This window comes from Phodopus roborovskii, unplaced genomic scaffold (genome assembly GCF_943737965.1).
Source record: "Phodopus roborovskii unplaced genomic scaffold, PHOROB, whole genome shotgun sequence".
NCBI lineage: Eukaryota > Metazoa > Chordata > Mammalia > Rodentia > Cricetidae > Phodopus > Phodopus roborovskii.
In genome coordinates, this window is record NW_026126407.1 from 19,590,690 (window position 1) to 19,617,409 (window position 26,720).

A 26,720-nucleotide genomic window follows, 5' to 3' on the forward strand; every position below is an offset into this window, starting at 1 on the left:
CGCCCTTTTCTGAAGCCGGAGCAATCTTTCCGCCCGCGGACAGGGATCGTGAGACTCTGCGAGTTGTCGGGGGCGGGGCTTTGCAGTCACGTGAAGAGTTCCTGCCAATGGGCGTGCGTTGCGTCGTTGGCTGCAGAGAGAGCCCTCCGGTTCGGCTTACTTGGAGGCCTGGTCTGGGCGGGTAGGTGGGTGGGAAGTGTAAGCTGAAGGTGGCACTCAGCACCTGCATCTGCCCCGCGTCGCCAGGACTGTGCCGCCACACCTGCCCGGCTCCGCGTTCTTCACCGGCCCGATCATGGAGCGTCAGGTCCAGCGGCTTCGCCAGGCGTTCCGGTCCGGCCGATCGCGACCGCTGCGCTTCCGAATGCAGCAGCTCGAGGCCCTGAAGAGGATGGTGCAGGAGCGCGAGAAGGACATCTTGGCAGCCATCGCGGCGGACCTGAGAAAGGTGAGCGACCTCGGGGTGGGGTTGTAGTAGGTTGTTTTGTTTATCCAGGAGTAGAGAGGAAGTAGTTACTCCATACTCTCCGGCCCTGCTTAGAACCCAGACTGTTTTATTTGCACTTAAGTTGAAGTGTACGCTTTACCTGGTGCTCGCAGCTTCTCTTCTGCGAATGCTCTTTATAGACTTGCCCATTTCTACTGCGTTGGTAGTCCCTTTCCTTACAGTGTGCCCTTAACTCTCTGGATATTCTGGATGTCAGTACTTTGTCCGCTTGGTAGATTTAGATATTTTACTCCCTGTCTTATTTCTTAACTTTTTAAAATAGGTTCTTCTTGTAGACAGTGTTACTATTTTTTTAAAAAAATAATCGACACTCATATTTTCCTCCATAACTTTTGTGTATCATTAGATATGTGTTGCTTACACTCTAGTACACTGACAGTGACTCCGGGGACTCTGAGGTTTCTAATGAGGTCCTAGGTGATACGATATGGCCTCTTTAGAAACAAGCTTTGAATGCAAAGGTTTTAAGTAGTATTTGAGGTATAACATATTCTCCTGTACTCTCCAGCACTATTGTTTTTTCTTTTTACTTTCTATTTGTATTTCAGGCATAGTAAGACCTTTATTTTCAGATTTGCAATCCTCCCTTCCCCAATCAAAGACTATTGCAGAAGGTGGTAACAGTAGTTGGAGTACTTCTGCCTTCAGGGTACTTTTGGTAAAGAGGGGCTGTGATAGTAAACAAAGATAGGATAATGAAAATTAAAACCCTATGAGTCATCCATTCTCTACCACTAGATATTTTGTGTGTGTTTGTACATACATAGGGTTACTGAAGAAATACAGTAAGTCCAGATTTTAAACCAGACTGAGAAATGGGACACATATAAAGTGTGACTATGGCTATAAACCATGTGCTGGGGTGCAGTATTAAGATACTGCTCAAAAGCAAAATTGCCACAGTACCTAAATTGTGACTGAGGCAGGTTCTTATTAATCAGGGAGGTGTTGCTGAAAGAGATCATTTTTAACCCTAATTTTAAAAGGCTTGGGTCAGTAGAGAAGAATCAGAGGCATTGAATATCTTCGAGAGGTATATCCAGCAAGAGTATCCAGGGTGTGTCTTACTGAGAACAAAATCTGATAGCAAACTGTGGGGAGGGTTGCCTAATAACACCAGTTGTCCCTGCAGATAGAATTGGTGAGCCTGTGACATCCTAAGCCAGTGGTTCTCAACCTTCCTAATGCTTTGACCCTTCTGCTGTATAATAAATCAGCTGCCTGAACAGGAAACTTCTACCTACACCCTTTAATACAGTTCCTCATGTTGTGGTGACCCCGATCGTACAATTGTTTCATTGCTGCTGCTGCTTCTTCTCCTTCTTCTCCTCCTCCTTCTCCTTCTTCTTTTAAAGATTTATCCATTTACTCATATATGCAGATATCATTACAGGTCCTCTGGAAGAGTAGCCAGTGCTCTTAACCTCTACAGCATCTCTCCAGCCCTCATTGCTACTTCTTAACAGTAATTTTGCTACTGTTCCAAATCAAAATGTAAATATCTGATATGTGACAGCTGTGGGGGTTGAGACCCACAGGTTGAGAGCCATTGTCCTAAGCCAAGTGGACTGTACTCTCCTTGTAAGATTAACTGACTTTCTTTTTCAGAGTGAACTCAACGCATACAGTCATGAAGTTATTACCTTACTTGGGGAAATTGATTTTATGCTGGCAAATCTTCCTGAATTGGCCTCTGCTAAACCAGCCAAGAAGAACCTTCTAACCATGTTGGATGAGGCCTATGTTCAGCCAGAGCCTCTGGGAGTAGTACTGATTATCGGAGCTTGGAACTACCCTTTCGCTCTCATCATGCAGCCCCTGGTGGGGGCCATCGCTGCAGGTCTATTGCCAGTGGATATCTTTATTGCTGTGTAGAGAATCATACTGTGCCGTATTGGTTGTAATCTAATGATGGTATCTAGTTAAATACATTTACTTTGGTGATTTGCCATGGTTGACACCAGCAATTTATTGAGAATTCATATCTGTACTTCTGTTTATGAATGTGGAAGTACCTAGGAGATGGATCTGTGTAAGCCAGAGGCATCTGAGTCAGTAGTTCCAGGATCTTAGAGTCAGGCATCCATATTCTAATGTAATTTTAGTTGCTATCTCAGCCTTTAGAAAACAAGCCATTTGGTTTCATTTGACCAGTTTCTTTATTCAAGTAAAGGTATTTGGTATAAAACTAGCTAGAGTATACAGCAGATCTCAACAGATTGATTTCTTAGTTTGTCAACAGTTTATGTTGACCTAGCCTGTTTGCTCAGTGATTCTAGGGCAGAGAGAAAAAAACATGGTAGAACTGCAAAGCAATAGACATCTGGGCAGAATGAGAGGCTGGGAGAGCCTATTGTCAGTGACCTGAAGATACTGAGATCTAATGGGTTAGCATTTGGGAAGGAAAACATGAAAAGAAGGAGGACACGTGATGTGAGGTAGGACAGATGTAAGAGCTGCAGAAATAAATGAAACTTAGCATGCACTCTCCACACGTGTCATTTTGGAAGCTGTTAAAGTTATTCAGGAATTGGATGATGATGTTCTGCTATTCATTTGATTCAGGAAATGCTGCGATTGTAAAGCCTTCAGAACTAAGTGAAAACACTGCCAAGATCTTGGCTAAGCTCCTCCCTCAATATTTAGACCAGGTAAGAATATCTTAGTCCATCTTCAACACATCTGTTTATGGTAGAAAACACAGATTTGACTCTTCTGCTAGTGATGTCATTGCTGGCTACAGATCAGTCTGGTTTCCTTAAGTCTCCAACAATTGGTTTAATAAAAGAAGCCAGGTTCCATCAATTGTGGCTACATAGTTTATTAAGGCCTGTGGCTTTATATGTGTCTCTTACCTTTTTCTACCATTTGACACTTCCTAGGATACAATTTTAGACATCATTCTTTTAGTGAGATAGTTAATGAGAAGCTAGCATGTTTTTGTCACTATCTTTTTTTTTCCTAGTGGAACATCATGTGTGTTATTACATGAGTACTCTGCTTTTTAAAGGCATGTCTGTGGCCAGGAAGAAAGTGCCTTTCTGAACTAGCACTCTGAGTTGAATAGGCACTGGGAGCATCGAAGGCTGACCAGGGAGATTGATACCCCACTTTTGGATAGGGGATTAGATTCAGAAGTTCTCATGATCTCTAGAGAGGAAGTTGATTGCTTCGTGACTGCTGGGTTCCACAAGCAGTTTTGCAGGGGAGATTATTCATTTAGCTTTCATCAAAAGGCAACTTTAAAACACCAATTTGTATTGTTTATTAATTTGTAATGTCCCTGAGACCAACTTTAGCACTTAGAGTCATTTTATTGTCCATATTGTCTTACCACTGTCATCATAGTTCTTAGAACAATTTGGTCCTAATAGCTTGGTTAGGAGTGCATTGGTGGTTCAGTGGCAGAATTGTTGCCTCCCTAATAGCTTGGCTATCCAATCTAGCAGGACTAAATGGAAAACAGTAAAGTGTCATGGATTGAGTAGGACTTGAAACCAGAAGATAAAGGATTAGGGTCTCCATTTGCTCCTCACCAAGTTGACTGTCCAAATGGGGAGATAATGATTTACCTGCTTCACTTAAGTAGTTGGTGAATTTACCTGTGGATTAAGCATAGAAAAATTAAAACTTAAAGTACATTAGTCAGTTGAACTACAAAGTGACTAAGAACTAACTAGTTTAATGAGCAAGAGATCAAATGAGGACTAGAGGTTGATAAGGCAGCTTATCCATCATCATACAGCTTAGACACTTGCAAACATCTCATGTTTTTCTTGCCATTTGTTGTCATTACTTTTTGTCCCTGCTGTTATTATTCAAAGTATCTTCTCTCAGAGTGGCTACTTAATGGTAGCATAGTACATGTGATGGGCATTGTGCAGATCTACTTCAAAAGCAAGTGCCCTCAGCTACAATGCTCTGTGTCCTGTTCATTGGGCAGATACGGACTTATTTGCCCTGGGCTTAGACCTACTATACTTTGTATTGTGTAGAGAGAGAACTTTGGAATTAAGACGTGTAACTGTAGGGCTGGAGATGCAGCTCGGGAGGTAGAGCGATGCCTAATGTGTGTACTAGGCTCTGGGTTGGATCACCAGCACTGTACAAAACAGCAATGAAAGTCCCTCACAATACCCTCCCCTCATCTTCCGCATTTTCCCTGTTGAGTCCAACTGTTTGCTCTCATTTGTGCTTTCATTGCCAAACTCATGTAGAAAATATTAGACTCTGTCTCTGAGTCAGTCTGAAGTTGATGGTTCCTGGTCCCCAGCAGATCCTTTGTCCTCCATTTGATCTGTCCCTCGCAGGAAATGATCTTCATCTTTTGGTTTTACTGAGTGCTACTTATTTGTGTTGAAGAATTGCTGACATGAGATAGTTAGATTGATTTGACAATGCAAGAATCTGTTTCTCTTTCTTGAGGACCTGTATGCGGTTATTAATGGTGGTGTCGCGGAGACCACAGAGCTCCTGAAGCAACGGTTTGATCACATTCTCTACACAGGAAACACTGCAGTTGGAAAAATCGTCATGGAAGCTGCTGCCAAGCACCTGACCCCTGTGACCCTGGAACTCGGGGGAAAAAGCCCATGTTATATTGACAGAGACTGTGATCTGGACATCGCTTGCAGGTGGGACTGGCTTTACTCTCCTGAGGTTAACCATTAATAAATAAATATACAAAGCCTTATCAGATGATCAGTTAATCTTTGTCATCAATGTGATGACATTTAGAATTACTATGGAAGGAAGCAACTCTCTAGACATGTATGTGAGGAATTGTCTAGATTAGGTTAAGTGAGGTGGGAAGACCCACCCTAAACATGGAGTTCTGGGTGGAAAAAAATTTTTGAGTCAAACTGAGCATAAGTACTGGTTGCTCTCTCTTCCCTGGCTGTGGGTACCATGTGACCAGCAGTGTTATGTACCCACTGCCTTGACTTCCCCGCTGCTGTGACGCAGTACCCTTTAACTGTGAGCCAAAGTCACCTCTTCCTTTCTTTAGTTGCTTTTGCCAGAAGTTTTGTCACAGCAATATGCAAAGTACCTAATACATTGGGAAACAAAATAACGATGAAAGATGACTGAATTGTATAGGTATTCTGGTTTTGTTTTTGCTTTTTTCTCCCCAGACGCATAACCTGGGGAAAGTACATGAATTGTGGTCAAACCTGTATTGCTCCAGACTATATCCTCTGTGAAGCCTCCCTCCAGGATCGGATAGTGCAGAAGATTAAGGAAACGGTGAAGGTCTGTATTCGATGTTCTTATCCCACTGATGAAAGCCAAAATGCTTTCAGACAGCATCTCTGTTCACGTTTACCCCAACCCAGACAATTCCAGCAACATATGTGTCTGAATTAACTTAGTGTGTGTCTGTGGGAACAAGGCCAAGTTGATGCAAGACCACTTAAATTGTGTAGTTGATTTGTTGATTTAAAAGTAAAAAATGTTTTCTGTGCTTTTGAGAGAATGCTTCCAAATCACTTGAAGAGAGAGCCGTTGTTGCTGAAGACAGTTATCAGTTGTCATGTGTATGGAGGGCCAGATGGCCAGTCATCTGAAGGAGTGAAGTAAATACCTACTTAAAATGTACCCTGTAGAGCAGTATTTCTCAACCTTCCTGATGCTGCTACCCTTTAATACAGTTCCTCATGCTGTGGTGACCCCCAACCTTTCATTGCTACTTTATAACTGTGATTTTGCTACTATTACCAATCATAATGTAAATCTCTGATATGCAGGCTGTCAGATATTTGACCCTTGTGAAGGGGTTGTGACCCACAGGTTGAGAACTGCTGCTGGAGAGGGTTATCCATCTTTTAGGGTACGTAAAGGAACTAATGAAGACTGTGCTCTGGTAATAAGCTAAGGCTTGAAGGAGATGTGGGATGTTCATTGTTAAAGAATGTTTGACCAAGGGTACTGAGTTCAGGTACAAAGACTAACTAGTAAGCCACCTTGTTGAGATAACTTCTTGTTAATTGAAAGGATGGAGCGTACCACAAAGTAATTAATGTATGAAGAGAGAATGAAAACTGTACCAGGTAGAGAGAGAGGGTAAGTGAGAGCCTCATTAATTATGAAGCCTGAGGATCCAGGAAAGGAGAATGTGAAAGTTGTCTAGATCTGAGAGATAGGAGTGGGAGGGAGGGTTGAGGTTGCTGGGAGACTGAACTCAATTGGAAATATGATGATAAATTCCAGAGGATCAGTGATCCCTTTACCCTACCTTTAAGAAGTTTGTGCTATGACATGAGTTCTCAGCCAGATAACATGCTGGGATAATTAGGGAGCCATTTAAAAATAAGTCTGGAGAGATCGCTTAGAGGTTAAGAGCACTCACTGACTGTTCTTCCAGAGGTCCTGAGTTCAATTCCCAGCAACCACATGGTGGCTCACAACCATCTATAATGAGATCTGGTGCCCTCTTCTGGCCTCAGGGGATACATGCAGGCTGTATACATAATAAATAAATGAGTAATCTTTAAAAAAATAAAATAAAAATAAGTCTCTAGCCCATATCATCAAAGATCATGATTGATATGATGTGGTCCCCACCCCCAGCTTGTTCGTCTGTGAATCAGTCAGTTAGGAAACCTGGCTGTGTTGGTGGCCTTGGACTTGGACAGAACATGCATTTCAACAGGCTGCCCAGTGAGTTCAACCTTTGTGGTTCAACATTAGATTCTGAATTCTCACAGGGCTGTCAGCTTCCCAGCAAGTCCACATTACCTGTTTGTTTTACATGGTAAATACTGGTTATCCTTATTGAGGGTGTTTTCTTTTGGTAATTCAACAAGACTGTATCTTTATACATTGAATAGTTTTGCTGTTATCAGTGACTGGTGAAAATACCAGTCCAAAGAAGACAAAACCAACAACATAGAGCAAAGGTTAGCAAACTTCCTTGGTAAAGGCTAGATTAGAGTTAATATTTAGCATTCAAAGACCAAAGAGTCTCTGCAGTAACTGCCCAACTTACCTCTGGGAGAGGCCAGCTGACATGCAAGCCAGTGGCCTCTTCCCTGACATCTTCCAAAAAGGGCTATGAGGGGACTTCGAGATCTATAGGCACCTGAAGAAAAGTATAGGCAGAAGGTGTGTGTGTGTAGAGGATTGTGTGTGTCTGAGTGTCTACTTACTTGTTAATTCTTGACTTGTCTAAAAGCTCAAAGTTACTACTACTGTACTATTACTAAATAATTTGAAGAGTGGGTGTTGGGTTATATGAAGATATAAACCAGGTCAACTTTTAGACACCAGTATTTTTTTGAACTTATTAAAGAAATTGAAATATGGGTTTTGCGACAATTAAGTAACTAACTCCTGCTATTTTTAATAGGACTTTTATGGGGAAAATATAAAAGATTCTCCTGATTACGAAAGGATCATCAATCTTCGTCACTTTAAAAGGTTACAGAGTTTGCTTGAAGGACAGAAGATAGCTTTCGGCGGGGAGACTGATGAGGTCACACGTTACATAGGTAATGGAAATTCGCCCTTTCCCATGGGAAGTAGCAGTTTGGCATTTTTACCAACATTTACTAATCCTACATAAACTGTAAATATTGCTTTTTCTGTGTACTGTTTTTTAATGCATATGTGCATGTAACTTTAATACTGTCTTGTATTTTCATGTATATTACTCGACTCTTTTATTCTAAAGTCATAAGAGACAGAGTGGATTTTACATAATTATTCCCATTCATGGATAAGAAAGCAGCTCATAATCCCACAATTAATTCATGCCAAGTCTTTCCAGAAGTAGTGCTTTGACCTGCTGTGCTTATCTTGTTGCTTGTCACATTTCATTCTTTGTGTACTTTGCCTTTTGCCATGACTATGTCTTGTATCAAGTTTCATTTTATATGGAACCTAAGGGTCCCATGCATGCAATGCCGTCCTCCACCATTGCGCTCTATCCCTAGCCCATGTTACATTGAATTTAATTTGTTTGTTTATTTTAATTTTTCATCCTTTTTGGTGTGTGTGTGTGTGTTGTGTGTGTAGGTATACATAGAGGTACCATAGTATCTTAATTTTCTGTTGCTATGATAAAGCACCATGACTAAAAGCAACTTGAGAAGGAAAGGGTTTATTTCATCTTACAACTCTCAGCTCATACTCAATCACTGAGGGAAGTCAGGGTAGGAACTCAAGGCAGGAACTGATGTAGAGGCCATGGATGGGTGCTGCTTACTGGCTTGTTCCCCATGACTTGCTTAGTCTGCTTTCTTAAACAACCCAGGACCATCTATCTGGGGTTGGCACCACCTAGAGTGGTCTGAGCCCATCCACACGAATCATTAATCAAGAATACGCGCCACAGGCTTGCCTGCAGGTCAGTCTGGGTAGGGGCATTTTCTCACTTGGCAGTTCCCTTTCCCAAATGACTCTAGCTTATGTTAAGTGACATAAAACTAAGTAACACTATTGACCACTTGTCAGCTTGATGCACACACACATACTATTTATTAAGCCATAATGTTCCCCTCCTGGTTCATTCCCAAGATCTCACATTAATATCAAAGTCTCATCGTCTTTAAAAATTCAGACATTTTAAGTTCAGTTTCATTAGCTATCCAGAGTTTCTGTAAAACTCAACTCTTTCTAAAATGGCAAAGTTTCTCCAACAATCCAAGTTCTCTCAGCTGTGGGTTTCTGTAAAATCAAAATAAATAAAATCACATACTTTCTACTCCAGGAGGGAAGAATCAGGACACAATTATAATTGAGTTTCAACAGTGTAAAGCTCAGCATCTGGGACCCACGCACCATCCTCTGTTCCAAAGGCCTTAGACGGCCGAGCTCTCCAGCTCTGTCTTGCACAGCACAGCACAGCACAGCCTGTCTCAGGATCAGGCCAGCTCCACTGAACTGTTCTCAGCATTTACTTCCAGGTTCACACAGGAGCTCAGTAAGCCTTGAGCAATCAGTGGCTTTTCCAGCTCAGACTCCCTCCACAGTCCTCCAAAACCAGACCTCGGTCTGACACTGTAATATGCATGATGTAGTACCAGGTTCTATCTTAGTTACTTTTCTATTGCTGAGCTAAGACATCATCACCAAAGACAAAGAGGAAAGGGTTTATTTCATCTTATTACTTATTACTCTTAAGTCCCACTCCATCACAAGGGAAGGCAAGGCAGGAGCCTGAAGGCAAAAAACTTAAGCAGGGGCTATGGAGGACCACTGCTCAATGACTTACTGCTCATGGCTTGCTCAGCCTGCTTTCTTATACATCCTAGGACCACCCGCTCAATGTAGCACATCCTCCTTGTGTGCTGGGCCCACCCACATCAGTCATTAATTAAGAGACCTGCTTACAGACAATCTGATGGAGGCATTTTTTCGGTTGAGGTTCCTCTTCTCAAATAACAAAAGTTGACACAATATGGAAGACGGGGGACAACTTGAGGGAGGCATTGCCTTCTATGTGGGCTCCAGGGTTTGAAATGAGGTTATTAGGCTTTAGTGGTGAGTACCTTTACTGGCTGAACCATATCAGGGCTCTTACTTTAATTTTTAAATAAAATTCTCACATTTGGTGGGCAAAGAAGCTACCACCAAATTAATCTACTTATCTTTTCTTATCAGCCATTAAAAAAACTTGAAAGGATACAAATAATTAGAAATTCATAGAGAGTCTCCTGGTTTGGATGGTTCAGTGGTTGTTAATACCATCAAAAACACAAAACAGAAAACCAATTCTTTCTTGCTGCTCTTCTCATCTCCTAGGTAGCAATGTGACCCATTTCTGGGCCAATCAAAGACAAGATGAAGGAAGAGCTATTGAGATTAGCTTGGTCTAGTTAGGACTTCTCCCTGAGCTCAATGGTAGATTTGAAAGCAGATTTTGGGGGCAGGTGAGGTTTCTGTGAACCAAAGCTAGGTCTGGCACACTGTGAGAGGATAAGCCAATAGGTATGCCTAGTGGATGGCTGACTAGTGAAATAAAGAGAAGATAGAGTTTTTTTTTTTTTTTTTTTGGTCTGTCTTAAATTTGACCATTAATGGTACTTTATTTTATTTTTTAGCCCCAACCATACTTACTGATGTTGATCCTAATTCCAAGGTGATGCAAGAAGAAATTTTTGGACCAATTCTTCCAATAGTGTCTGTGAAAAATGTAGATGAAGCCATTAATTTCATAAATGATCGTGAGAAGCCCCTGGCACTCTACATATTTTCTCATAACAATAAGGTAAGCTTTATAGAGAATAATTCCCTCTCAAGAGTCGGGTTTCTTTATTGCTAGAGAACATAGATGGTTATTTACATACCAGAGTTGACTGACTGTATTCACAGTTTGCTGTCTTAGATAATGGAGCCTTGGGTTATCACTGTACTCCTTCCCTTACTCCCTGGAGTTAGAGCTGAATCCACAGGGGTGAATGTCACAAGGCTTCTGAGTAACAAACACCTCCTGAATAATTAGAAAACTTACATGTACTAGTGTGTAATGCTTTTGTGGCGTAGACCCATAGAGCCTGCCCCTGTGACACAACTGGCCTTCCTAGCCACTCAGTCAGGGCTGGGGAAGTCAAAGACCTCTGGCAAATCATATAAATGGTTGTGAGAACTTGAGTTTCTGCTTCCCAAAGGATGACAGCCCTGTACCACTGGACAAGGAGCTTTGTCTTTTCCTATGTGCTCTGTCATTCATGTTACTAAGTGGCTTGCTCTTAGCAGATGACTGCTTCCAAGTGGCCATGTAGGTTCAGCATCCTTCTGGAAAAATAAAAATGAGAAGGGAAGAAGGGACCAGCCGTTGTGAGGAGTTCACTGACCAGGTGCCATGTGCAGTTTCTGATGGAAGGTGCTGTAGTCACAGGGTGGCTTCAGGAGCCTGCAGTGCTGGTGATGTTCTCATGGCTACAGGTACTTGAGATACAAGAGCATGATTCAGCAAGGTCACTAGCAGGATGCATCTGTGGAGAGCGCTTCCCTGAGGCCACTGCAGTCCCATTTGACGTTCACCTTGAATTCTCAAGGCTTACATTACTTCAGTGTTATTGAGGGATTTTTTTTTTTTTTTTATCTTAGGACAACTAACTATTTTTTGAAAAATAGAATAATTCTAACATCTTTTGCACTTCATATCTGTTAATCATTATAATTTAGATCAGGAATTGAGAAATAATTTTTTATTTGTTTTGTTTTTCAAGACAGGGTTTCTCTGTGTAGCCCTGGCTGTCCTAGAACTCAATGTGATTAAAGGCGTGTGCCACCACTGTTCAGCTGAGAAATTATCATTTTAATATACCATTTTATTTGCCCTGAGGATTTCATACATGTGTACAATGTAGTATGATCACATTCATTCCTCAGTCTTGCCCCTAACTCTAATTTGCCTGTTTACTCATGGGTGTGGGGTCATCCACTAGAGCATGGTTGGATATTAAGGTCCATATCTATAGAGAAAACTGATTCTCCCTCTCCCTCTCCCTCTCCCAAAATCTGTCAATATCTCTTCAGCTACAGCATAGGGACTTATGAGTCCCTTTCCCTTCCATGCTGGCGTGTTGACTAGCTTGATCTTATGTGGTCACTTACAACTGTTGTGATTTCAGGAGTGCAGTGGTCTTTTCTGAAAGACTGTTTTGCTGCTCCCCATTCTCTGACTCTTAACAATCTTTTCACCCCTACCTTGATGATCCTCAGTCCTATTTGAGGCTGAGCATTCTGTAGATCTGAGAAGCATATTAATTATGGGTATGGAAATGCAAATTTAGAGGGTAGTTTGACACTAAGTCCACTTAGCAAATCTAGTAATAGGTTCATCATTAGGGCCTCTGAGCTCCCTGGCCATGAATTCTCCATCAGATTTATAATGCCAGGAATGTTTCCTCCTGTGGAACTGGAAATTAAATCCAAGCAGAAAGTGGTTAGTTACTCCTATAACATTCATGCCATATTGCACCTACAGGCATATCTTGTGGTCATTATTACAGTTCATAGGATTCACAGCTGGGTAGACTCTCTCCATCCCCCCAGCCCCCTGTAGCCTGTTTAGCACTTCCTGGTATTGTGAAAGCTATTCAGCAGGGCAGAAGTCTTTTGGTCAGTGCCACTTGAGAGAAGTAGTCATTTCTAAACTGTCTCTTGTTAGTACTGTTTTGGAGTGTAGATCTTGATGGTGATCAAGGAAACAGGCCCAGAGATTCAGGGCCACCCTCTTTATCTAAAGACTGATGTGCTGAGGACCAGAAGTGTTTAACATTTTAGATTTTTTTTTTTTTAAACATAGTATCTCACTGTGCACCCTAGGCTGGTCTTAAACTCATGCTCCTCCTGGTCTCAAGTGCAAAGATTCAAGTATGTGCTACCTACTACCTGGCTTGACTACGGGTTTTTAGATTTTTGGAATATTTGCCTATAAATGAACTGTCGTGGAGACAGGAGCCAAGCAAGTTTAAGCATCTTCTGTGTTTCATGAATCAGTATACACATAGCCTGAAGATAATTTTAAACAATATTTTTAGTAATTTATGGCATAAATTTTGTGTCTCCCCAAACTTAAAAACTTGCCCCAGCACACAAAGCCAGGATGCATGTCCTTAGAGCCCACAATGAGTGCACTTCCAAGATATAGGGTGACAGAACATTAGCTCTGACATGGTGCCTTTGGTGTGTTCCTCAGCTCATCAAACGGGTGATTGATGAAACATCCAGCGGTGGAGTCACAGGCAATGATGTCATCATGCACTTCACCGTCAATTCTTTGCCCTTTGGAGGTGTGGGTAAGAATGAATGTCTTAGTCACTGTTCTATTGCTGTGGTGAGACACCATGACCAAGACAATTTAAAAGAGAAAGCATTTAATTGGGGCTTACTTATAGTTTCAGAGAGTCAATCCATCATCATTGCATCAGGGAGCATGGAGGCAGGTAGGCAGGCATGGAGCTGAGCCATAGCTAAGAGTGTTTATCTGATCTGCAAGTTGCAGGCAAAGGGACCCAGGCTCAACCTAGAATGGGCTTTTGAAACCTCAAAGCCTACCCCAGTGGTACACCTCCAAAAAGACTAGACACATTTCCACAAGACCATGCCCCTTAATCCTACCCAAACAGTTCCACTAACTGAGGACCAGACATTCAAAATTGGAGCCTATGGGGGCCATCCTGGTGGCCCCCAAATCACTGCAGTGACCTTCTCCTGAATAGAAATATTCCAGAAGCATGATTCCTGGATTTCTTGTATGGGCTGTTGAAAGTTGGGTGCTGTTTATTGTGTAGGTCCCTGTGAGCTTGTCCTCTTCTGAGAATCCTTCCAGCCACCCAGCTGGTGGTGACATTTTCCTGATTCCCTGTCCAATGCCATCTCCGGTGAATTACTCTCTTTGTCCTCATTACCACAGCAGTCATAGTGGCTGTCTTCACTTACTTTCCTTACTTTTGCTACCAAATTAAGGAGGCTTAAAGACCAAGAATCATGTTTCAAATTAATTAGTAAGACCTCTCTTTTTAAGTAAGATATAGGAAAGAAAAGTTTTGAATGCTAGGAACAGAGTATTTCCTGATATCCCTTTGGGTTCTACTCCAGGTGATGTTGAAGGGTAGTCAGTGCTGCTACCCTAGCTCCTCAAGCCTCTTTGGAGAGGGACAGCCTTTCCTTGCATGTTGCTTGATTTTAGGAAGAGAAAGTGACAATCCCCTATTCTCTAGATGATGGGCAGATGTCATTTTGTTCTTGGGGAAGCATTACGGACAGTTTGGTCCTTTCTCCTGGGTCCTTCCTACCATGGTCATGGCTTTTGCTGGCCACTCTTCTCTCCTCCCTCACTGTCCTCCAGTTTTCTCTCTGGTTTCATTATCTTTCCAATGAATCGATCAATCTTGCTTTCTGAAATGACCCCCTCCATCAAAACAGTTAAGTCACCTGTGGCCTGACCCCAACCAACTGTCCCCTGGCTTCCAGTCATTCTGCCTTCTGCCATTGCCTCATACATGCCATTGCACTGCACAGGGCATTTTGCACCTGCCAGTCTATTGTATGCATTGTGAATTATACAAGTGTGGTGTGGCTCCCAGGAAGACAAAGATTTTTCCTTACTTATTCTTACCTAGTTACTGTGTTCTTGGTTGCTCTTCAAGGACTTAGAGGAAGCAAGTGAGAGGAGCCACGGATAAATAAGGCTATGTGGACTGATGATAAAAAAAAAAAAAAAGCATAGGCATAGCATTTAACATCATACTAATCTGGGTTCACATTTTAGGTCCCTCCTTTAGCAGCTATGTGACCTTAGACAGATCAACTAGGTCTGTAAACTCCTTTTCCTGTCTGGAAACTAGATTAGAGGTACAGACCACTACAGGGCTGGGGTGGGAGTCCCCCAAAGAACTCACTGAAACTCTTAGCACACTTCTGACATAAAGGGCAGCGCAAGCCTAGAAGGGCTGCAGATCCTGGCCCTGTTCATGGAAAGCGCCCTGGCTGAGAGGGCAGTGGCTGTGCTGGGGGGGGCAAGTGTGTAGGATTTCTGAGAAGAAAAGCAAGTAAGTTAGGTGTCTACACCCCCAGCAGAGCACACTCAGGCTTTCTCAGTCAGTGTTGAAATGGGAAGCCCGTATAATGAAATTTGTTCCATCTGTTCCATTCATTTCAGGTGCCAGTGGAATGGGGGCCTATCATGGGAAGTACAGTTTTGATACCTTTTCTCATCAGCGCCCCTGTTTATTAAAAGGGCTAAAGGGAGAAAGTGTTAACAAGCTCAGGTACCCTCCCAACAGCCAATCCAAGGTCGGTTGGGCCAAGTTCTTCCTGCTGAAACAGTTCAACAGAGGAGGGCTGGTAATGCTGATGCTTGCATGCGTGGCTATGGTTGCAGCTATGATTGTCAAGGTGAGTCCCAGCCCCTCATGAGGTACCAATCCTCCTGGTCCTTCTTTCTATCTGGGGGCTGCTGTAGCTACATGAGTCCATCTGTAGAGACACTCCATCGGCTTCTGAAGTCCCATTCTGATGGCCAGCTACCTGTTTTTCATAAACACAGTTGTTTCCTTCTTGTCTTAGCTGTTTTTCTGCTGCAGTGTCTAAGTTCAGTAGTTCTGACCAAGGCTGAATGGCCTACAAAGTCAGAATTCTTTTAGGAGTTTGCCAACTTTTCTAAGAATAGAATATACTATAGAGCTTGCTAAAAGGCCCTGCTCCTCTGGATATATTGGTCTTCACTATTCAGTGTCATTTGTTCTTGAATGTGCATGAAGTCATTGTGATATGAAGGAATGGTGGTGGTGGAAAGAAATAGGCAAGGGGTATAATTTTATTAGGGGTATTTTTCCTCCAAAGTGGATTGCAAGACAAAGTTTGTATTGGTCCCCAGGTCATCCTAGAGGTGGGATTGCAAAAAGACACTTGTAGTAGCCTCCTTCTCTGGGTGGTGTATACATCTCTGGGATGAAGGAGGGAATCTGTGGGAATGAATGTCATGATAGAATGGGGAAGGATTTCCTCAGACAGCTAACCAAGGAGCTGTGTGAAAATGTCTGTGAAGAATGGATGTGGAGGAGAGGCAAGAAGCAAGCATTTGGTGGAAATGCCATGTTTATATATTATGTATCTTGGTTAAATTAAAAAGTTATTCATCTCACTAGCACCATGCTGGTGGATTGGTGATAACAGCTGCATTTGAAATCATTTGGGTTTTCTCAGAAATACCAAGCTCTGCCGAGGGGGAATGCCCTGTTGGCTTCTCTGGCAGTTCACAGACTGCGCTGGTCCAGTAAACACTCATGATCAAATCTCAGCTGTCTGTTGAGAGTGAGGTAGGAGCTTCCTGTTTTCTTTCTGTGCGTGAGGTGGGCCAGGTTGGGTTCTGTTTGGTTTGAGATGTTTCTACAGCTGCAGTTTTAGGGTTACTGACAAAGGATGTTTTACTTAAATATATTGGACACTGGCCCAGAGATAATCATGTTAAAATTCAATTTGGGCATCATTTAAGAGGGACAGGGAGGGTACTGGTAATCTGAGAGAAATGTATAGGAGGGACATCTAGGCTGGCTCTGTATCCTATCTAAAAGTGAGTGACCACGTGATGAGCTGCACTGTCCACCTGTCGCTTCAGGGGGGTGTGCCAGGCAGTTCCAGCCCACAGTCACCATTTAGACATTTAACTTTTTGTTTCATAATTTGAGGATATTTTTTGAAAGTCTCAGAGTTGTTTCGTTTTAATTAAAATAAAACCCTACAGCTTAGGCATCCCCAGTGGCAGGGATTTTTCCTTTTTTACATCTTTCTGAGGCTGGAGATTTGGTTGGAGGTAGGCTTGGGGTCTGGTCAGTAGCCTTTTTCATTCAACATTGGTCTCTTAGCCTCATGTGCACATTTTTGGTTGGTTAGACTTTCTTAACCTCTGGGGTGACATGGAGGACCAGGCTTGCCTTGACCCCAAGAAGGCCCACCTAGCCAGTTCCACAGGCACCGCACAAGGGTTTGGCAGACAAGTCTTTCTTATCCAGGCCTTTGGTGGGAATGAGAGCACGTGGGCTCTCCTGAGCTTTTGCTTGGCTCTCCCTGCAGAGTATGGAGGAGTTGCCATTGCCCAGGCGGTTTCGGCTTCCCCCACCCCATTGCTGCTGACCAGTACATTCATTTCCTTTTTAACCAGCATGGGGTCAGGTGAAGGCGATCTGGTTTTGGCCCTAAATTGCCTCTTTGTTTTCTTCTCTGACCTTTTATCTTCTTTGTATCAAATCACATTTTATTTTAAAGAGTGACTCAAAATGTAGATTGTGTTGCTTGTTTGGGTCTTTAAAAATATTCTGAAAACATTTTTATGGCCTTGTTTTCCTTTTGGATGTTTTATGTGCTCGGTAAGCTTGGCACCTGAGCTGTGTCCCCAAGCACAAGGAGCTTAATTTGAAAGATACATGGGATGAGCAGGTCAGGGCCAGTGGCACGTGTCACTTGATTTCTCGGCACTTTGTGTCATGTCTTTTGAAATGGACCGTTACTTGCATCCACCCACACATTGAGGAGTCAGTCCATTGTAACTACCGACATTTGTCTAAAGTGGCTTTTTTGCACTCCATGGATTACTTACATTGTCAGGTATTTTCCTTTCATTTTATTTATTTACTGGAATTAGAGTGAATTTAGAATAAAGGTCACAAAGGAAAGTTCCAGCAAAGCTTGTAAGCTACAGAAAGTATTATGGCCTGTCTGGGCTTTTTGGATTTATGTATTTTTGTTTTATATGTATGAGTGCTTTGCCTACATGTGTACCGCATGTGTTCCTAGTACCCGCAGAGACCAGAAGAGGGCATCATTCCCCTGGACCTGGAGTTACATGTAGTTGTGGGTGCTGGGAACCAAACCCTAGACTTCAGTAGCAGCAGCAAGTACTCTTAACCATCTCTCTGTCCCCTGGCCAGGGTTTTAAAAGGTAGAGAAATATCAAGGTCAGTTAAAATTAAGAGATGCCATGGGCCTTTACACAGTTGAATGTAATGTTTTCATATGCAGCACTACTCAGCTAGGCTGGATTGGCTTTATCACTGCTCTTGAACTTTAGAAATAAACTTGAGCTTCCTACTACAATGGCAGGATAATACATGTCTCTGCTCTTGTCTCTTGGTTTTGGACAGTGTGCAGTCTGCTCACACCTGTCTTACTGTTATTAATGAGGAAAGGTGTAATTCTTTATTTTGAGTTGAAACTGCACTATGGCTTCTTAGGGACACATAGCTCTTTTTTCTTTTATGACTTTGGAGTCTCTTAAGAAAGAAAGAATTTGTGAGAGTCTCAGTCCCAGACTTACTGTTCTAAGGCTGTTGTGGTGGTTTCCTCATAGCAGAGTTAACATGAATTCCTTTCTTTTCTCTCCAGGGATATCTGTAATGACTTCCTCTACTAAATGGTTGCCAAACCAATACTTTTAAAATCGTACCCAAGCCAGGAAATTCACAGATGTACTGCAATCAATTCTAAGTTGTTGCCACTTACCGCTAACAAAACTCACTGTTTGAGCCAAATTCCAGCGTTTGTCAGCAGTGAAGGTACTGGGGGGATGTAGATGCTGGGTCGAGAACATGTCATACCAAATCCCAGCTCCATCGGGGTGTGTCAAGGAGAACAGTAGCTATTGCATCACTTATTTGCTGAAGTTCGTAGCACTGCCTAAGCCTGCATCTTCTGCTGCTGGGCGTCAGTAAAGCTCTCAAGTGTCAACAGGACCCAGGCTTAACACCTGCCCTCTACCGCCTGGAAAGGTGGGTTAGGTCTTCCCAGCTCCTGTTAGGGGTTGAAGTATTAAAACTGGGGAAGTGGATATGTCCACCTCATCCATTGTGATGAGACTCTGACCTTCAGGAGCCGGCTCTCCATTTAAGCATCCTTTCTTGTTTGTTGCGTATCACCATAAGTGTGCGTGGTGCGTGTTTGTGACAGTCTGTTGTGACTGTCCATGGTGCCTTTGTGATGACTTAAGCTACACTAGGCCTCTTGCCAAGAAGCAGTGCTTTCTTTGTGAATACCACTGAAGCATCTTTGGTCACAACTGTTCCAGAGGCTGAGGCTAGAAGACCCTTGATCCCCTGATCCCCAGCCTAGGCTTCATAGTGAGGACCCCCCATTCTCTATAAAGATCCCTCAAGATCCTGAAGTTTAATGTCACACAGATCCTCAAGGATAAATCTTTTCTTGTTCTCATAGCACGATGCAAGGAAATTGTGCTTTTAAAATTTTAGAGAGATCCCTTTCTGAATAAATCTGGCCTACAGATCATACAGCATGGACCAGCTCCTGTCATAAACAGGGGGATGTTAGGATCTGAGGCTTCCGAACGCATGGGACAGAGACTGTTGGACAATGCTGTGGGCTTGTGGAACATACTGAAAGGGACGGATGGTGAGAGGAGATGGTGAGCACGGGGTGGGAGGTGAGGGGTCATTATTCTCATTCAGATCCTAATGTGGCTGAGCAGGAAAGTGGCAAAGGAGATAGATCTGTGTAGAACTCAACACCCTGCTGCCGGGGCCTGGCTGTGCCTAGAGCTCCAAGCTACAAAGTCCCCACTGCCTTCCTGGGATCCAGATTAAGACTTGACCTACTCGATGAGAATGTAACTTGCTTTATTGAATGTATAGCCATCTTTACTGAATAACCTGTTCTATCTGTCTGAAGGGTGTTGTCTCTTCTAAAGTATGAGGTATCAAAACCAAATCATTGACCTGTGTAGCAAGTAGTTGCTCAAGTGGCAATTGTCCTTAACTAATCATAAAATATTTTGCACAAAATCTCAATGTAAAACTTGCACTTATTATTATATTTAATTATAAATCATAACTTTTAGTTAGACTAGAATACTTACACATTATACTGATCTTCAAAATAAATATATTTCATAAATTGTTGTGAAAGTTAATTTTGACCTCAGATATGGAGATAAAATCCCTTGATTACAAAATTTCTCTATAAATCCATTTTTTTTCATTTTATCCCTCAAAGACGGTATAGCTAATTCTGGTTGTTACATTTCTTCATTTTAAATTCTTATCCAAGAAAACGTCTCAGACTTCATGCTGTGTTCCGTAAGTACATATGAGAAGACCCCATTGGCTTACTCTGAATTGTACATGTTTTAGGAGAGAGCAGTCCATTCTAGTAGTTTCCATTGAAACAGACAAAACCCATTGCTGCCTCAGCCCCAAAGAGATTAGTGCCACTGGCCTTTTGTGTGGATGGGTATGAATGGGGTGTAGCCTACCAAACTTGGGTGGGCTCAGTGCATTTTGCACTCTGTTTTCTGCTTGCTTCCTGCTAGAGAGCTCCACGTGGGAGGTTGAAGGACATGCAGGTAGGGTCTCAGTAAAACAGTGTCACCATGTGGTTACAGGTGTCACTGAGCTGGGAGTCTAATTGCATAGCCCTGGATCCCAGATCCCACTGCTGGATCCGCTAGAAATCCCAGAAATTAAATGGAATGGGGGCCATGCTAGTTAACTCGGCATATAATAAACTAATGGCCAAAGGAAAGACTATTAATGATTTGTGTTTGAAAAACTATTACACTAAGGTGGAGCTAACCTGTTGACCATCCCAGTTCAGCCTTGCCAGCCGCATCCATGAATGCTTGCACCGGTCTATGGCTGAACGAACTATCCCATGCAAAGGCTACTGTGTGATGCAGTGTGGGCATCTCATGGAGCCTCTCAGACAGTGGGCTGAAAGTGAAGGACCCAGTGGGTAAGTGCCCACACTTCTGTGTCATGCTGAAGTTGAATTTTTCTGTGGCACCATTACAATTGATGAGGGTGTCTGCCCTGGGGAGGGCCACCAAATACTGGAGGATCAGTGGAGTAACATCTGTGTGAATGAAGAAGGAAGTCCAGTTCAACCAGATTCAGTAGACAGTGTTGGTTCAAACATCTAGAGCCTGACATTGGGCAGCTTATCTTATTTAAGTATAGTATAACCTGGAAAAGAATTTCCTGGTGTAACACAACCCTCTGTGTACAAGGAGGCATAATTACCTTGAAACTCTTATCAAAGTACATATCACTTCCTCCCTGATGATGGGTTCTATAGATAGACTACATGTATTATCATAAGGGCTTGTGGAGGATCTGGTGTGGTCTTGGTCACTCAGATAGCACAGAGGATACCTGAACTATTAACCACTGCCTTCTGGGGGAATAGGTTATACATCTCTGCTTTGAAGAGACAGCCCTATGTGTTTAACACTCCTGGTTTCCCTAGTGTTATCTGTGAGCACAAGGACCTCTGCCCCCAGCAATACAAAACACTGACTCTACGGGGAACACACCACACAAACACACATTGTAGTGTTTGCCTGAATACCTGTGACCCACCTACTCAGCTCCACAGGACCTACATGAGCACCCAGAGAGGCCTTGCTAGCAGTGGAGGGACATTCCATGGAAGGGTCCTGCCTCAGTCTGCTTTTCCATTGTTCTACCCACAGCCATTAGGTTTTGTACTTTATTGTTGTGAGTAGAAGGATAGGTATGAGCCTAGAAGTTCAGGTGTCTCTTGGTTTGGGACAAAACAAAGATCCTTTTTAATGTGGAGGGAAAAAAAATTAAGAGGGAACTAGCAAACTGAAAAATTATAATGATGGGGGAAGTTCAAGCTACTCAAATCAGTGGAAAATATGGACCACTCACAAAAGGAAAACCAGTGACCCATCAACACATAAAAACAATTTAATTTTACAAGCTATAAGAAAAATGCATGTCAGAGCAACTTATTTATAATTGGGAACATTGTAGTAGAGTAAATTAAAAAAAAGTTTAGTAAATAACACCCAATGCCATGGAGGTTTTGGCTGGTGAATAAGGATCAGCACAATTTCACCAGGTTTCAAAGACCACTCATCAAGAAACTCTGCTTCCAATAGTGCATCGTAAGGAAATTATCACAAAAGGTCAGAAGATTTCCTATAGGAATGTTACTGCATAGCTTGTGGGCGAAGCTGGGCCCTTCTGCAAGCCCTCCATGACCCAGCTACACCCCACCCTGCACCTCACACATTCCATTTTCAGTAGTGGATACTCTAAATATATATAGAATGCTAGATAAGTCCTGGAGTTGTCATTATGGCAGCCTTCCTAATTATATTAAGAGACTAGTTACATATTTTAAAGACACTCTTACAGAGGACCCACGTTCAGTTCCCTTCACCCACACTCAGAAATCTACAGCTGCTTGTCACTCCAGTTTTGGTGTCCTTGCCTCTGTGGGCGTGCGTGTGCACGCGCGTGCACGGGCGCGCGCACACACACACACACTTAACAATAAAATAAACCTCTTAACAAGCAGATTATAATACAATAACATCTACCACCTCTACTTCAATGTGTGTATGTATATCCTTGAATTAATTCTAGAAAGATATTATGCCTTTTTTTCTGGTTAGTGGGATTAAAGGTGATTATAATCTTTCTACCCTATGCTGTTATACTCCAATAAACAATTTTTTACAAATGGGGGGGTGCCCCTGATCCTTTTTGGTGCTAGGGATGGAAGCAGGGCCTTCCTTGAGTGTGTTAAACCACTCTGCCTATGAGCTACACCTCAATGCTAGGTGTCTTTTCAAAGCTCCAGTTTGTACAGGTGAGAACATAACTTCATTTTTGGCCTGACAGCCATGCTCACACCACAGGAATTCCCTACAGGCCAGTGTTCCTGCCAACATATGGAGAAAAGCAGAGCTGGAATTCAGGGGAGTCGTGATGTTCTCCAAAAACGGGTAGGGAAGAAGCTCTGGCGGTGGCTGTGCCTCAGGCTGAAGCTGGGCAGGAGTCCAGGTTCTCCTGGCCTCTCTTTTAAAGAGGAGTCTCACCAGACCCTACAGATCTGTGACCAGGACAGTTAGAACTCGGGTTTGCAGCTTCCAGATGCAGGGACCAGAAGGCAGGGCCCAAGGACAGACCGCCCGGCCTTATGGCTAAGGAGGGAGCTGAAATCTAGAGTGGCGTCTAGTTTGTAAAATAAAACAAAACACCCACAAGACCCCATTTCTTTCTTCCTCCGTGTGTGTGTGTTTGTGTGTGTTGTTGTTGTTGTTGTTGTTGTTGTTTTGTTTTGTTTTGTTGTTGTTTTTCGAGACAAGGGTTCTCTAGCTTTGGAGCCTGTCTTGGAACTTGCTTTGTAGACCAGGCTCAAACTCACAGAGATCCGTCTACCTCTACCTCCCAAGTGCTGGTCTAAAAGGTGTGTGCCACCACTGCCCAGCAAGACCCCATATCTTACATATATTTTGAAAATAACCAAATGACATGTCCCTAATCTATGAACAAGGCAACCTAGTGAGAGGATGCTTCCTTCCTTAAGTCATTGGATGTGAAGTCAGATGCCAGTTCCCCACTAGAACCTGTGCACATCTCATCAAAAATCATCTACAAAGCGGGACTATGTGTCTGAACACAGACCCATATTCCTTTATGCACACTTATCCTGTTAAAAATTGTCTGGCTGCCTGCCCCCTGCTGGTCATAGCGGGAGCAGCATGTGGCATGGTGCTTCTTCCTCTCTCCTTGACCCTTTAAGTTACCCAGCCAGATGCTTTCTCCTCTGCCTTCCCCCTGGAGATTTACAGGGTGCAGACAAGATGGGCAAAAGCTCTGGGTCTCTTGTACCTGGTTGTGAGCACAACTACAGAAACTCCCAGGGCCAGAACAAATGCGCCTTGCAAAAACCTGTGTTAATGCAGGAGGTGCTGCTGCCCTGTGGTCCTAGCTGCCCAGCTGGGACTCTACTGTCCACTGCTCCTCTGCAGCATCTCTGTGAACAGAAGTGACCACTCTTGGGAAAGCATCCCCCTTGCCTTATTTTGTCCAGTAAGGTCCTCTCTTGCCCCATGGCCATTTTTTGCTCTTTCACACACAGATTTTGTGTGACCCCTGATGACAGACAATGGGGCATTATGGAAGGCTCATAACAACACATTGTGTAACCAATTTTAGTCTGGAAGAATGAAGAAGAGGGCGTAAGGGAGGGGGCAAGCTGGACAGTAAGGAAGGGATGGGTCCTGGATCCACTCCATCAGTGAAGGAGTGGACAGCAGAAGCCAGTGACACAGTTTGAGAGGAGATAAAGAGATACGCAAAACAGGAATGCAGGCATACACTATACCCATCATGCTATGTTATCATGCAGCTGCCTTGCACAAGCACCACTTTCCTGGTTTTGCATAAAACTACAAAATGTGTCAGGGTTGTTTGCACACAGAAATCTGAACTAGGTATGTCTACAACCTGTGCACTAAATAATAAATCTTAGCCTGTGGATGTAGCTCAGTTGGTGGAGTGCTTACACAGAAGCAAAACAAAAAACAAAACAAAAAAAAAAAAAAAAAAACCCTAGGTTCATCCCTAGCATTGTATAAATAAGGCCTGGTGGCACATCCCCATGACTCTAGTACTTGGGAGACAGAGACAGGAAGAGCTGAAGTTCAAGGTCATCCTTAGTTACAGAGTGAGTTTGAGGTCAGCCTGGGATACAGCCTTTGTCTCAAAGGCAAACAAAATAACCACAATATAGTAAATCTAACAACTGTCACCCTCCAAGATGAAAGGGGACAGGTGTTATTGTGATTACTGCCACAAGACATGGTCCTCTGGGTCTCAGGCCATCATTTGTGGTTTCATCTGTTAATCCCACTGGGTGAGAATGAGACCACCACCACAATTTTTTAGACCGATTTGAAGCAAGCATTATAAAGTACTGGTGAGGACGATGGACATTGGCTAGGTCCATATCTGAGATTCCCAGAGTCTGACATCAAATTACATTAGTCAGAGGCTTATAAAGGCAAACCCCACCTTATAAAGGCTATGTACTTCCCACCTTTGTCCAATCAGGGGCAAGCATGCATCCTGATGTACTTCCTGCCTATGTACCTCCCACCCATGTGTGATCAAGCACATCCTGTGCAGTTTGGGCGACCCACCTTGTTTACAGAAGTAAAAACAAATGGCTTGTTATCTTACATAAACAACAACAGTGTGCCCCCCCCCAGCATTCCAAGAAGTTATCTGTCCTTGGGCAAGTGGGGCTTTACAGTTAGAGGCACATATAGATCTCTTCAGCACAGTGATTTAAATTTAAAACATAACTTTAGCCATCATACATCTCCTGACACTGCCCCCAACCCCACCCTGCAACACACACACACACACACACACACACACACACACACACACACACCTTTAGCCAGTTCTTAGGTGCTCAGCTGGTCAATGCCATCTTCTGAAAGGGTGACTCAACTCTCCCATCATCTCCAAAGACCTGAGCCCCAGGGCCAGTGGCTGGGAAACAGACTGTTCCTTGTTGTCTTTGTCTGGCCCATTGCTTCCCTCTGTTCTAGGGAAGGGTACTACTTTAGAGTCAGAAGTGATGTGACAAGTGTGGAGGTGTCATCGAGCCAGTGTGTGGGGTACAGGCAACAGAGTTAGTCAGAATCTGGGATCAGTTGTAATGAGAATAGTTGTTTACACTGCTTACACCAAAGTGAAAGCTACTTGGTGCAAAGGACCCACCATGGCTGTCATTTGGGGTCTAACTCATCAGGATGCTGCCTCAAGTGGGGCCTAGCAGCCCAGGACACAAAAAGTTCTCGGCTAAACATCCTTAAAATCCATTCCCACAAACAGATGTCTGTCCATCGTCCATTCCTCCTCCACCCCACACCCCACCCCCTATCTGGGGGTAGGGAACTCTCCCACAAGCCTTCAGGATTTTAAAACCCAGGCCTAAGTGGGTGGAGCCTGGGGAAGAGGGGGCTAGGTGACTTCTGATAGAATGCAAAGTTGATCCCTGGAGCACAGGCATGCAAAGGAGAGATGCTTCCTCAAGGATGGGGCCATGGTCCTCTGAGCATCCAGCTTTTCCCACATGGAGACTTGCCTACACTGTAGTTTCTCTCCTGCTCCTCCATTTTTGGTGGGGCTGGCAATTAACCTGCAATAAACTAACCTGACCAGGTTTCTTTCCAGTTAGGGACCTGATGTGCAATGGCTACAAACAGCAGCCTTCTTGGGAGGGCCATGCAGCCTGATGTTTACATGGGTTTCCCTAAGGGAGCCTGGAGACAGTTTTCTGGTGGATATTAATGTCTGCTCTCAATGGTGTACCCAACCTAGGTTCCTGACAATTATGTAGGTGCCTTTGGGAAGCCCCAGGTCACAGTGGCTAGGGTTCACATTGGCCAGCTCATCTTGTCCATTTGCACCAAGCTGAGGAATGAGGAATGTGTGATCGAGTCTCGACATAGAGCCAAGTTCAAGTTCCCTGGCTGCCAAGGTTCACATCTCAAAGAAGTGGAGCCTCATTGAGTTTAATGCAGATGAGCATGGAAACATGGTATCTGAAAATGGGTTCGTCTCTGATAACTGTGGGGTCCATGTGCTGCTGAAGTCTTCCACTATGCTATGTTTACACTGCCCCCCAACCAAATCCCGTTTAGTAATAAATCTCAGACTGGGGGAGGGTGCAAAACAGCTTTAAATTTTGAACAAACCTCTGCCTTGCCTGAGAGTCTGGAAGTTGTCTACTGCCCTGAAAGATGTCTATCCAGCCTTCACAGTCTTCGTGCACTGTGGTGTCAGGTACCACAGCAAAGCCTGAATGCAGCTCACCTCTCATCAGCAAGGGCTGTGACACTGACAGGCTCTCTCACGAGACAATGTTCCCAAGACATCTCTATATGGCAGATGCAGCTCTTTGAGGGACACAGTAAAAA

General features: G+C 43.4%; 1 protein-coding gene and 1 non-coding gene across 4 annotated transcripts; both read left to right on the forward strand.

Annotated features, from left to right (window-relative positions):
- The first annotated feature begins 217 nt into the window (after window positions 1–217).
- On the forward strand, window positions 218–19,864 carry Aldh3a2 (aldehyde dehydrogenase 3 family member A2). Of its 3 annotated transcripts, XM_051180475.1 has the most exons (11): window positions 219–448; window positions 2,117–2,348; window positions 3,074–3,159; window positions 4,934–5,142; window positions 5,644–5,761; window positions 7,857–7,998; window positions 10,552–10,718; window positions 13,158–13,257; window positions 15,123–15,358; window positions 16,169–16,281; window positions 18,344–19,864. In XM_051180475.1, exons 1-10 carry the CDS (start codon window positions 296–298, stop codon window positions 16,250–16,252), a joined length of 1,527 nt encoding a protein of 508 aa, XP_051036432.1. In that variant the 5' UTR covers window positions 219–295; the 3' UTR covers window positions 16,253–16,281; window positions 18,344–19,864. The 3 variants fall into 3 exon arrangements, with proteins under 3 accessions (XP_051036433.1, XP_051036432.1, XP_051036434.1); XM_051180476.1 differs by lacking the exon at window positions 18,344–19,864 and having other exon boundaries at window positions 218–448; window positions 16,169–16,581; XM_051180477.1 differs by lacking the exon at window positions 16,169–16,281.
- Window positions 19,865–25,939: 6,075 nt separating this feature from the next.
- Window positions 25,940–26,075, forward strand: LOC127219934 (small nucleolar RNA SNORA70). Its single transcript, XR_007834349.1, has one exon. It is a non-coding gene; the product is annotated as a small nucleolar RNA SNORA70 (small nucleolar RNA).
- Window positions 26,076–26,720: the final 645 nt, after the last annotated feature.